This window comes from Olea europaea, chromosome 12 (genome assembly GCF_002742605.1).
Source record: "Olea europaea var. sylvestris chromosome 12, O_europaea_v1, whole genome shotgun sequence".
NCBI lineage: Eukaryota > Viridiplantae > Streptophyta > Magnoliopsida > Lamiales > Oleaceae > Olea > Olea europaea.
The window spans coordinates 22,187,145-22,199,077 of NC_036248.1; the positions used below are offsets into that span (position 1 = coordinate 22,187,145).

The 11,933-nt window shown below is 34.8% G+C and overlaps 2 protein-coding genes across 2 annotated transcripts; both read right to left on the reverse strand.

Annotated features, from left to right (window-relative positions):
- Positions 1–863: 863 nt before the first annotated feature.
- LOC111406088 (DNA-directed RNA polymerases II, IV and V subunit 6A-like) lies at positions 864–1,788 on the reverse strand. The gene is made up of 4 exons (XM_023035288.1): positions 1,692–1,788; positions 1,537–1,570; positions 1,268–1,437; positions 864–1,170 (listed from the first exon to the last, which is right to left on the reverse strand). The coding sequence occupies exons 1-4, from the start codon at positions 1,721–1,723 to the stop codon at positions 879–881; spliced, it is 528 nt and encodes a 175-aa protein (XP_022891056.1). The 5' UTR covers positions 1,724–1,788; the 3' UTR covers positions 864–878.
- A 2,119-nt stretch (positions 1,789–3,907) lies between these two features.
- On the reverse strand, positions 3,908–7,366 carry LOC111406089 (probable inactive receptor kinase At4g23740). Its single transcript, XM_023035289.1, has 2 exons — positions 6,540–7,366; positions 3,908–4,763 (listed from the first exon to the last, which is right to left on the reverse strand). The coding sequence occupies exons 1-2, from the start codon at positions 7,105–7,107 to the stop codon at positions 4,183–4,185; spliced, it is 1,149 nt and encodes a 382-aa protein (XP_022891057.1). The 5' UTR covers positions 7,108–7,366; the 3' UTR covers positions 3,908–4,182.
- Positions 7,367–11,933: the final 4,567 nt, after the last annotated feature.

Below are 11,933 nucleotides of genomic sequence, written 5' to 3' on the forward strand. Positions count from 1 at the left end.
GACTTTTAGGAAATTTCCAAATTATTACAGGTGCTTCTTCCCCTATCTTATCTCCATTTTTATTTGATTTCTTCATTTCTGGATTTTTCCAATAACTATTGACATTACAAGAAGTGTGGAGAAATTTTGAAGTCCACCACCATATTTGGGATTATTTAGAATAATAAGTCAGCAATTCCACCACCATTAGCAATTATAAATAGAGATGGATGTATTGTAATATGAATGTGAGATAATAAGAGAGATCATTGAGTAGCAATGGAGCTAGTGGAGTTGTAAGTGTCCTTTTCTTAAATGATAAATTAAGTTATGGGTTTGTGTTAGCTTAACCTGTACAAGTGCTTTTAAAATTCAATTCCCATTTTGTTTAAACTCTTCAAGTCATCAAAAATTTCACACATTCCATTAACATGAAGTTTATACACGAGGTTGAATCATTTAAAGAATAGTAAAATGTATGTGAGTCATTTCTAGCAAGCAATTGAAATTTATCACCATATATAGGAAAGCATCTACCTCCACTACCCTCTCTCCTCACTCTCCGCTGTGCATACTACCATCGGCTCTATTTCTATCATATAGAAATAACACTTTGAAGGCAAGCAATTCAAATTAAACGGTAAGGGATTCAGTACTCGGAACTTTGGATGGGCAATATATGCTAAAATTGCATTTGAAAGGAGTATAGTTGTCAAAGCATTTTCTTTTAAGTGATTACTCTTAAAAAAATCAAATTTCATTGGAAAAGGTGAACAATCCCTTGAACCTTAAATAGATAGCATCATCACGATTCTATAATGATACTATAATGCAAAAGATAATTGATATGTATGCAAGAACAATTAGCCCTCGTTTGGTTTAGAAAAGAAATTAGATTTTTAGTAGATTTTGATAAAAAAAAAATTGATGAAATGTTTGATTGAAAAGTTAATAAATGTTGTGCTTTCCCATCGAATGTGTGGATGGATAAAAAAAAAAAGAAAAAAGAAGATCGAGCTTTTAGAATATGGGGCCAAACAGGGGCTTAGCCTTTCAGTCAAGGGATCAATAAAGCATATAAGCAAAGGTAACAAGAAAATGGAAGCTAATAAATTCATTATCATTATTCCCAATTTTACCTCAAGTGGATCCGTTTCGCCCTCCAACTCAACCATCACTGGAGCATTCATGCTGCAAAACCAAAAGCATTCCTCCAAGTCAAAAACTACTCAACCAACTCCAAAAGTTAATAAATTTCCAACCCTAAAACCATAAAACTGAACCCCACCTTATCTGCAACGCCCGCGTACCCAAAATCCTCGCACGCTCGTATTTGGTCATATACTTGGACGTTTTCCGAGGGCGTTCAACTGGTTCGACCTCCTGTTTCTCTTCGCCTTCGCCTACAATGTCATCTGGAGCATCTTCATTGTTCTCTTCTTCCAACTCTACACCTTCCTATCAATTGCACAAAAAAACAGTAAAATAATCACCGATAGACCAAGAAAACGCTACAAGTGATAATATGCAAACATAAAAAGAAAAAAAGCTTCTTACATCGGGTTCCGGTTCAATTGGCTCATCTTCGTATCTTCAAAAATTCAAAAATTCTAGTTAGTGAAAACAAAAACCCTAGCTAAACCCTGATCCCAATAAATAAGCTTTGAGAACAATAATAAAATAAAATAAAATAATTGTCGAATTGCACAGACCCCCCGTCCATGTCGTAGTCCTCATCTGCCATTGCGTTTGTGTGGGTTTCGCGACTTGTTTGTGGGAAACGAAGAACGGAAAGAGAAATGTACAGCGTCCGTATATATTTGTAAGATATTCAAATGGGCTGGGCCTTGCGATTAATCAGAAGTTATTATTTTGGAAAAATTACCCAAAAGCCTATATCTTAAATATACTATTAAAAAAAGGATAAATTTTAAAGTCATAAATTAGGTGATAATTAAAATTTATTAAATTAATTAATAAATCCCTTACTCCCCACTACACCACCCTCACCCTCTATTTATATTATGCCCCTGTTTGATTCCCATTTTGGAGAAAATAATGTATTTTGGACACTTTATTAGAAATTGTTCCAAGAAGAAGGATAGGCAGAAGGTTATGATGAAAGGTGAGGCGAATATGGTTATAGGATCGAGTGATGATCCTAGTAAGGTTTATTGAAAGTGAACTTAGTTACTTCATGTGCATCTGTTTGTGATTCGTTCTGCACGTGTGTGATTGTCTAATTTTGGTACATGGTTATATATTGTATTTCAACGTGTTCGATATGTGCGTTTGCATGAATTTGAGGCAATATGATTATTTGGTGTAATTTTTTGTATGTATAATAGGTTAGGATGCATTAACAGTGTGGTGTACGTCTTTTGGTAAGGTGGAGTTTTTAGATGCCTAGGGGTACATCGTGGCTTGTATCGAGAATATAGAATGTGACATTTGAATCACGAGTAGAGAAGTGGTTAAATGTCCAGAATTCTTTATCAATAAAGAGACCCTGATCACGTGGAGTGGAAGATGGACACTTCTATCACTTTTGTGAAATGGAGACCTATTATTTACATAGGTAGGGAGAAGTGATGTGATGATAAAAGATTATCCCAAGAACTTAAGATCTATTGTGACTAGTACCAATTAGACATGAGTTAAGCGACCAATCTAGTAAGCATGATGGGCTATGATAGGAGATATGTGTTCTCGAGGTCTAAGCAACACAGAATAAGATATGATAAGTGCAGTGAGATCTTTTTGTGGGTTATTTATACATTTGTTGCATATGTGTTGGTCATTTGTTGATTAACGTGGTGTTAATATGTCGTTCTACGTGAACATGATTTTTTGAAAAGATCCTTTTGTCATCTTATATTATATCGTTATCGCATGTTCATTTGCTCTTAATTGATTACTGTGAATATTTGCTTTTATTTGGGTGTTTTTGATCTTAACCCTGTGAGTACATGGAGTAGATATAATACGTGTTTTATGTTGGAAACATGAGGTAAGATCTGTGATCCCAATTTTATTGATTACCTTGGTTATGCAAGTGCTCACTATGTGTTTTGATTGCTTGTAGGTTTATTGGACATCGAGGTGGAGATTTGTTGAGTTTTTTTGATACCTAATAAATCCCCAAGAATGATGTAAGCAATTTCAGATTATATTTCATAGGTCTCAATCGATGAGTGAAATATTTATCAACCAATCAATTCATATGCTTGACCCGAAAATAACGTGGACCACTAGTAGCAACTTAATTGGTTTTAATTTTGCCTTGGCCCAAATTCACTTACAGGAGGGTTTCTTTGTGTCTTGGCCCAATGTCTTGTATCTTGGCCCAATTATTGGTATAGCCTAAATCCATATATGTCCATTCTCAATTGTGGAAGCAGTGTGTTTGCCCTTTGTTTGAGAAGAAATAACGCAGCTGCCCTCTTTGTGATCTCCCTCGAGTTTTTGCCTTTATTGTCTTCTCTTTGCCTTTGTGGGTGAAAGAGGAGGAATGCAACCACAAATGAATAGAGTTGTGGGTTGGAGTTTTTTTGGTTGGTTGGTTGAGCTCGAAATCTACAAATTGAAGATCTATTCCGCTCCGAAATTTTTCAACTAATTTTGCGTTTTGAAACATCTAAATATATTATTTTTAATATAGCTTATTTTAAAAGCGCTGAGAACAAATGGTGACAAATTTGGGAGAAAAAAAAAAAGGCTATATTTTTTTAGATAGATTGAAGATCTTGACTTGGCATTGATAAATTCTTCAAATATTTTGAAATTCTTGTCATGTGATTGAGAATTAAATTTTATTCGATTTTTAACTGAGATTCTTGATTCAAATAATAAAATAAGATAAAATCAATTTCTCTCCAATTTTATCCTCAATGCAACTTACATGGTACTCTAGGACTGCTATGATACATTGACCAAATTTTTAACTTCACTATTATGTTTAATACAAAATTTTTATTATACTTATGTTGCAGTTTTTCCTCCACAGATCTCGTCCATAAGATTTCAAAATAACATCATTTTCTTGACGCATAGACTACTTGCAAACGAATATTCGACTTCTAACTTATCAATGCTAAATTTAATGTCACAACTATCAATAATTGCATAATTGCATCATGTAAGCAGACCAAGGCTTGGGAATTTCATTTCGTAAGAGAGAGCAATCGAATATGTAATGTTAAATCAAGAAGATGAGTAACTTCCAGCATTGGTCCTTCGAATATTCTTTACCATTGTCACTATAGCAAGCATTTTAGGTCTCTGCTCTGGCTTCCTAGCCACACAACTGAGCGCGATTTGCAACATATTCACCATCTCTTCCTCTTTATCAGGAAAATGCAGCAGTTCTGAATCAAATACTTTAGTAGTCCCCTCCTTGTGAACAATTGAACGAACCCATTTGACCAAGTTTAAGACTCCAGCTCGGGAAGGGGATTTACCCGTGAGAAGTTCAAGAATCACAATCCCGAAGCTGTAGACATCAGAAGCTTGCGACACTTTCCTGGTGTTTATGGTTTCTGGGACGCGGTACCCTGCAGTCCTCATGACTGGAGGTCCAATCGGAGTTACCAATGTTGCTAAGCCAAGATCGGACACACAACCATATTGTTGTGAGTTCAGGAAAATGTTCGAGGCTTTTATATTTCCATGGACAAGCTTCCCGTCACATTGTGCATGGATATGAGCAATACCAGTCGCAGCACCAATTACAATTCCTAGCCGAGTTTCCCAGTCGAGAAGAATCTGGTCCTTGGATCTTTTTTCTGAAAAATATGTCAAATGCATCAGAGATTCAGAGTATAATAGCATCTGGGTTTTTATCCATGAACTAGTAATCATTATTATCATACAATGAAGAGAGTTATCTCAGTAAACTTCATATTAGTTTTGAAAAAGTATGATTCAAGCACTAGGAAAAATCATTAAAAACTAAACCTGCATATGCTAAATAATCTACAAAAACAAAATTTGCATTTACTCAGATAATTTTCAAGCTAATTTTGCGAATTTTGAGCTTAAACAGAAGCTGAAAACAGTGCAAATATAACGACAAGTCGACAACAATATTTCCACAAGAAGAAAGTATCTACCATAACTATCTTTGAGATGAGACAAAACACCAAACACCGTGATATATTATACCATATCCTTTTCATCAGTTCATTTATTTTAGTAATGTTCTGTTGTCAAGGGCTTAAAAGCAAATTTGATTCAGTTTGATAAACCAATTCAGGTGACATACAAACTAAAGAATCTAATGAAACTTCTTTGCAAAAATAATGATATTTATCTTTCAGAATCCATGGATTTTAGTTAACTACACCCATAACTATTCTTTCTCTATGAAGTAAGTAATCACATTATAGAGGTGGCACTCCCCAGATATGTGTGCCTGTAAAAGGAAAGAACAAAATTAAAAAAACACAATAGTGATTGCCAAACTAATTAAAGGAATATCACATACGAGTTTAAAAGGGAACATTAGAGGACATTATCTTAGCCATTCATATCTAAGGAAACAATTCAAGGAAATTCAAATAATTTGAACGGAAATAATGAAACGAATGTGGAAAACAAGACAAGAATTCTCTACAATGACATTGTAGCGTAGAACAATTGAAGGGCCGTGAACAGCTTGGTAACGTGTTTGTTTTGGGTACAAAGTGTCACAGGGTCAAATTCAATCCAATACATTCCTACCAGTTACATCTCTTTGAGCAGTAACGAGGAATCAGTCGAGTTCATGAAATCGAGACTAGATGAACTAAAATGCAACAATTGGGTAATATTATCACATTAGAAATCACAGAAAATCATTAATACAGAATTTCCTTCTCCTTTCATGATTCTTCCCAGTAATAGTTGGATAACTTTCTTATATACCGTGTATTGTACTGGAGCTGTAATTTGTTGAGAAAAATGTAGGGAAATCTGAAAATTTAATGAACTCCAAGGCATGAAAAAATGTTATCTTTTAAGAGATATTTCTCCTCTATCTAACGAAGTCACAATTGGGGTAAGATAGAAAATCTCTCTCAGGATACAATGGAGGCATTTGATTGAAATTGTGACTATTTGATCAAATCAAGAAGACACTCGAAAAGAACTGATGATGCCAAGAGAAAGAGAGAAGAATAATTTTTTAATACGTTTTGCAAACGAGAATTCTCTCAGAATTTATAGAAATTGAGGCAACCATTTGAATAGGTGGGTCCCTTGAAATGAAGAACACATCTGTTGAAATTTAACTGTCAAAAACGAACAGATGCATTTATTCAAAGACTTTTCTCGAGCCCCCACGACCCCCGTGACCTAATCGAGCAGGTCGATCCCCGTTGCGCAGCGACAAACGGGCTACAAATCATTCGCAAAACAAAAAATAAATACATTCAAAATGATGAAAAATATCTAACATAATTTATCATTCTTTGTCAAGGGATAAAATTCCATTTCGAATAAAGATGATATTCCGCACTATTAAGAAACCAAATTTTTGTTCTTATTTACTGCAGAAAAAGCACATTAAAAGATTAACATACCACGAAGCATTGCGTGAACGCTCCCATGACTGTAGTAATCATATAGCATGAGCTTGTTATCCTTAAAAGTACAGTAACCTCTAAGAGGTACAACATTTTCGTGCCTAATACTGGCAGTGACCTCCATCTGCCGCTTGAACTCTGTCTCGTCGACACTTAATTCCCTCAATCTCTTCACCACAACTCTAACCCCATTACTCAGAGCTGCCATATATGCAGTCCCAAATGCTCCCTTACCCAAAAATGTAGAAGGAGCCCGTAACAAGTCTTGAAGTTCAATTGCAAGATTGTAACCTTTCACGAACACTAACTTGGGTTCCACTTTACTAACAGATTTTTCTTTCTTTTGGGACTTTGATTCCCTTGAGTTAATAATTGCGGGCTGTGTTGCTGGGAAATTCTGTTGAAGTGAAGATGAACCTTCTGGGTTTGAAGACATAAAACTGAAATCTGATAATGTTGAGACACTACTTGAACTCCGCGAAATTTGACGACAGAGTTGCCTAAACTGCTCTCTCTTTAGCGTGGCTTCGACTAGCCTTTCCCAATTGTCATAAGCCAGAACCATCTTCTTGCTTTCAGCTTCAGAGATCTCAAACACTTTCTCTAATACATCGAAATGAACAAATCAAGAAAAATTACTGAGGCAATTGACAAAAGCAAACCGCAGTCTAATTTAAGACCAAATAGTTTCTCGTAATTTCTTAGAATTGAACAGAAATTCTTCTAGGAAATTTCGGTGTGTTGACATCAGAACACAGCGCAAGGAAGCAGCTTCTAGGAAAGCAGAGTGAAGGAAGACCACCCAAACTAGTCAAATCGATAGACCCAGCCTAACCGAGCTCCCGTCTGCTTTAGTTAAAAATTAATTTTTTAGTAAATTTAGGTCCATCTGACATACATTAATGTAAAAATGAGAATGAAAAATATAATTATTACAGGCCTCACACAAAAAATAGAAAGTCAAATATTGTGGCTTGATGTAATAGATAATGATCATATTTTTTATTTTAATAGGCAAATAATGAGAATCAGACAGCGATAAGTTAAATTAGTTAAATATTGATAAAAATTGTGAATGATTGAAAATGAATCCTAAAAAAAAAAAAAAAAAAAACCAATCAAGTCCAATTGGACCCAAATAATAAGAAAAATTAAAAATAAATTTAAAAACTTAACAAATCCTAAAATAATTTTTTTTTATCAGTCTCTCTCTCTCCTCACCACCCAATCGCTGACCAACCCATCTAAAGATGCTCGCATCTCTCTTACCTCATCACAGACCGTCGATCAACCGACCACCTAGGGATGGCAGTGGGCTGAGCCGAGCCGGATTGGCTCGTTAACCCACGAGCTCGGTTCAGCCCACGAGCTAGTGATTTTTTTTTTTTTTTTGCACATTTTTCAAATTTTTTTGATAAAATTTTTTTTTCCACATTTTTGAACGAGCCGGCTCGTGGGCTCAACGAGCTCTGCTCGTTGGACGGGACCCCCGCTCAACTTGAGCTCGAGCTCGTCATTTGACGAGAGTCCGAACAGCCCACGAACCGAATTTTGACAAGCCGAACCAACAAGTCGCGAGTCAGCTTGACCCAATTGACATCCCTACCACCACCGCTTCAAATAATGGAACCAAAGCTTGTGCCTTGAATAATTTATTTTTCATGAATAATTTTCAAATGTCGAAAATACATCATTTTCAAAATCCATTTTTTCTTCGAGTCCGAGGAGGGTAATTTCAATTTAGGGTCTAATTAGGGCTCATCTTACCTTTGGTAAATAGTTGAGGAAATGGAAAAAGTAATATTTTACTATGCATTTTCTTTCTTTCTTTTTTCTTTTTAGTTAGACTAGAGTTAAAAATCAAAATTTTCAATAAAAATTGATTAAGCAATCTCATTTTCCGTTACATTTTTTTTGTGGGGCTGAATACATTGTCAGGTAACATAATGGGGCGATTGACTTTGTAGGAAACCTATTTCATATGTTCCCATGTAATGCTTCTAACCAACAATTGTGGCATTTGCCATCTATAGTGGCGTGGTAAATTCTTTCCTTTCATTTTTTCCATTTTTTCTTAAATTCCAATAGGTCCAAGCGTTTATGCTCTAAGGAATTTTTATTTTTTATTTTTCAAAAATAATATTGAACCAACAAATGAATTGAAAACTGTTATAAAAAGAGAGAAAAATAAAATAGAATATACGAGTCAAAACTCAATTGTGTATTTTATTGAGAATCAAAACGCATATTTATAAGGTTTAAAATAAGAGTTACAATTGGAATGAAATAAATTTTCTAGACTAGATAAGACCTATGTATTATGATAATACTAACTAATAATCAATAATTATCTCATTATTTCACAACAAAAACGGTTTTCATAATTGAATTCTAATGTTGTTGCTAACGAATCAAAAATCACATTTTACATTGACTACTCATACAAATTTGGAATTCATGTCTTAGTTGATGCGTCATATAATCTTGCAATTATTCTCACAGTAAGTCTTCTTTGGTAGTCGCATCCATAGTTGCATTTTCATCTTCCTCATAGAGAAGGTCTATCTCTACTTCATCGTCGTCTGGCCATTATGCTCGACAAAATGCTTCGTCCACATTCCCATTTTCCAAGGAAATTGTGGACTGCCATTTTTGCTTTAAGAATCGCTGCTTGAGAACCAAAAGAGTAACTTGGCTTCCTATCAAGAATATACCATCGCTTCTTCCACACTTCAAACGACCTCTCAATAATGTTTCTATGGGAAGAGTGGTAAAAGTAGAATTGCTCTCGGACATTTCAAAATCTACGTCTGTGACGGTTACTCTCACTATGAAACTCTTGGAAATGAAATCTGATAAATGAGCCTTTATAAACGGGCCATATATCCTGGTCTATGTGCAAAACCAAATCCACCAAATAATATTTGTCAATTGCCGACTTCAAGAAATTAATATATAGACTGTTAGAGAATAACACGTTAATATGGCAATATGAAATTAAATAATAAGAACAAAAGATTTACGTCGAAATCCAACAAAGAAAAATATGGATGGAGGCAAAGGATTCAATATAATCAAAGTAAAGAGTTACAATATGTTAGACTATATTTCACAAGAGTCTCTCCTGGATATCTCTATATGCGAGGCTCTTTCTATTAATTTGAATATTCTCTTTATTATGTTCGATCAAATTTTTGTAATACACCGTATTTGTAATATTACAATTTCTACATACTAGAAGAATTAATATAATGAAAAGTTTAATATAAGATAAAATTCCAATAAAATGGATAAAACAAATAATGTATTTGGGTTAAAATAGGAGTAAAACATTGTCAAAAATCGGAATTAAAATCCTGCCTTGACATTATCGCTGCTCGAGTGGGAGCATGGCACTAAGGGAGCGGCAGCCTGTCCAGATTCCTTATTCTAAGCGCTCAGCGTCCCCTGGGCATTCGACGAGCGATTGTCTCGAGTAAAACTTCTCATAATCCATTTTGGACTCTTTTAGGACATCTTCACGTCTACTACTAATTTTCAATACTCCTCTAATAGTATTTTCAATCAAATAGTCAACAAGATTTCGGGTAACAATCCAATCCTAACAAACTCCACTTTGATAAGAATTCTACTGTAAGGATTAAAACTTAAGTTACCAACAAACTCAAAGAAATTCTCCAAACAAAACACTCTAGACAAATCACTCCACATTTTCTAGAAAGCCCCTAAAAAAACACTTAATAATTGTGAACTGAATCTAAGAACTACTTACCATAAAATTACATTGGGCGCTAAACTTGTTTGAATCACCACGACTAGCAAAATAATCAAATTCATAACTATCTCCATCCGAGTTGACAAATTTGGTTGAATTATCCCCACGAGCAATATGATCACAAGATAACAACTAACTCCATTTGAGCTATCACCACGAGCAACGTGATCACAACTGACTTTACCCGAGTCCACGCTTACCATACCATAAGCAACCAAACCAGCCTTTTCTTGAGGCATAATCTTCAATTTAGTGATAATTGTATCAAGTGTGATTGTCGAACCTTTCAAGATATATAACTGGGACTTTCTCTGCCCCTTTATCACAACTCTAGCACATTTTCTAATTTTTAAAACTTCACCTTCACCGATGTACCTGTATACTTTTGAATCAAGAGTATTCAAGGAAATAATATTTTTTTTCAAATTTAGAACATATCCCACCTTACCTAGTGTCCTGACCGTCTCATCAAATATCTTAATTCTGACATTACCAATACCAGCTATCTTAAAAGGCATATTTTTTCATGTTACCACAATACCTTCAGAAACTATTTCATATATTGAAAACCAATCCTGACTAGGATACATATGAAATGTGCAAGTTGAATCAAAAATCTAATCCTCACTAGGCTTGGAATTGTAGTCAGAAATAATAAAGAGTTTTCTATCAATGTAGATTTCCTCATTTGCAACATTGGCTTTACGATTTGTAGCCATAAACTTATCTCTATTCTACTGTAGCAATCATTCGTTATGTGCTTCTTTTTCCTACAATAATAACTGATTATATCATTGTTAATAGACTTAAATATGTCCCTTCCATGACCACCTGAATTTCTCTCACGAACAACAAGACGCTTTCCATGGGCCTCCAATCTAACGACTAGCTACTTTGTCTTCTCCTTAGAATAAAGTGCATCATAAACTTCATCAACAGTGAGAGTATTTCGAGTGTACAAAATGGCGTTCCTCAATGTTATCTATGAAACGAGCAACAAACATAAGAAAATCAACCCAAGGTCCTCTTCATCGTACTTGACCTCCATGTTTTCAAATTAGGGACGATCTTCCTGAATACAGATAGATATCTTCCAAGATCTGTTTTCTATCTAGCGATGATAATATAAACACTATTTCAAATACAGTTTCCTGGTCAGACTTCGAGTCATGCATAACTGCTCCAACTTCAACCATAATGGAGTGACACTTTTCTCCTTTACCGCCTTCTGAAAATTTTGACTTGAAAAATGAATATGTATCTAGGATAGAGTATTCTGATCCTTATGTTGCTTCTTCTCTGTTGGCATTAACATGAATCTAAAAAATAGTTACCAACAATGAATAAACGATTAATAAATACATAACGATAAATGAAAATGGAGTCCTTGCAGATTTTGTAACCTAAAAAAGGGATATTTGTCTTGAAATAATGGCTAATGCACTGCTTCGCAAACCATATCTGTCTTGCAGAATGTGGGGTGAAATGATTAAACATCGGAGGATACATCCAAAATTCTTGGATATTTTGTAACATGAATAGGTGTCTACTTCATGTTGCGGGGAACAAAAGCCGATGTTCCCCACAATTTCAGATGCAGTGTCGAACCATTCACT

Excerpts from the sequence above, each read along its gene's own strand:
- LOC111406089 (XM_023035289.1), bottom strand. The coding sequence starts at position 7,107 with ATGGTTCTGGCTTATGACAATTGGGAAAGGCTAGTCGAAGCCACGCTA. Across the intron at positions 4,764-6,539 it reads CGTTCACGCAATGCTTCGTG|AAAAAAGATCCAAGGACCAG; the intron begins GTATGTTAATCT and ends CATATTTTTCAG.
- LOC111406088 (XM_023035288.1), bottom strand. The coding sequence starts at position 1,723 with ATGGCAGATGAGGACTACGACATGGACGGGGG. Across the intron at positions 1,571-1,691 it reads GACTACGACATGGACGGGGG|ATACGAAGATGAGCCAATTG; the intron begins GTCTGTGCAATT and ends GAATTTTTGAAG. Across the intron at positions 1,438-1,536 it reads CAATTGAACCGGAACCCGAT|GAAGGTGTAGAGTTGGAAGA; the intron begins GTAAGAAGCTTT and ends TGCAATTGATAG.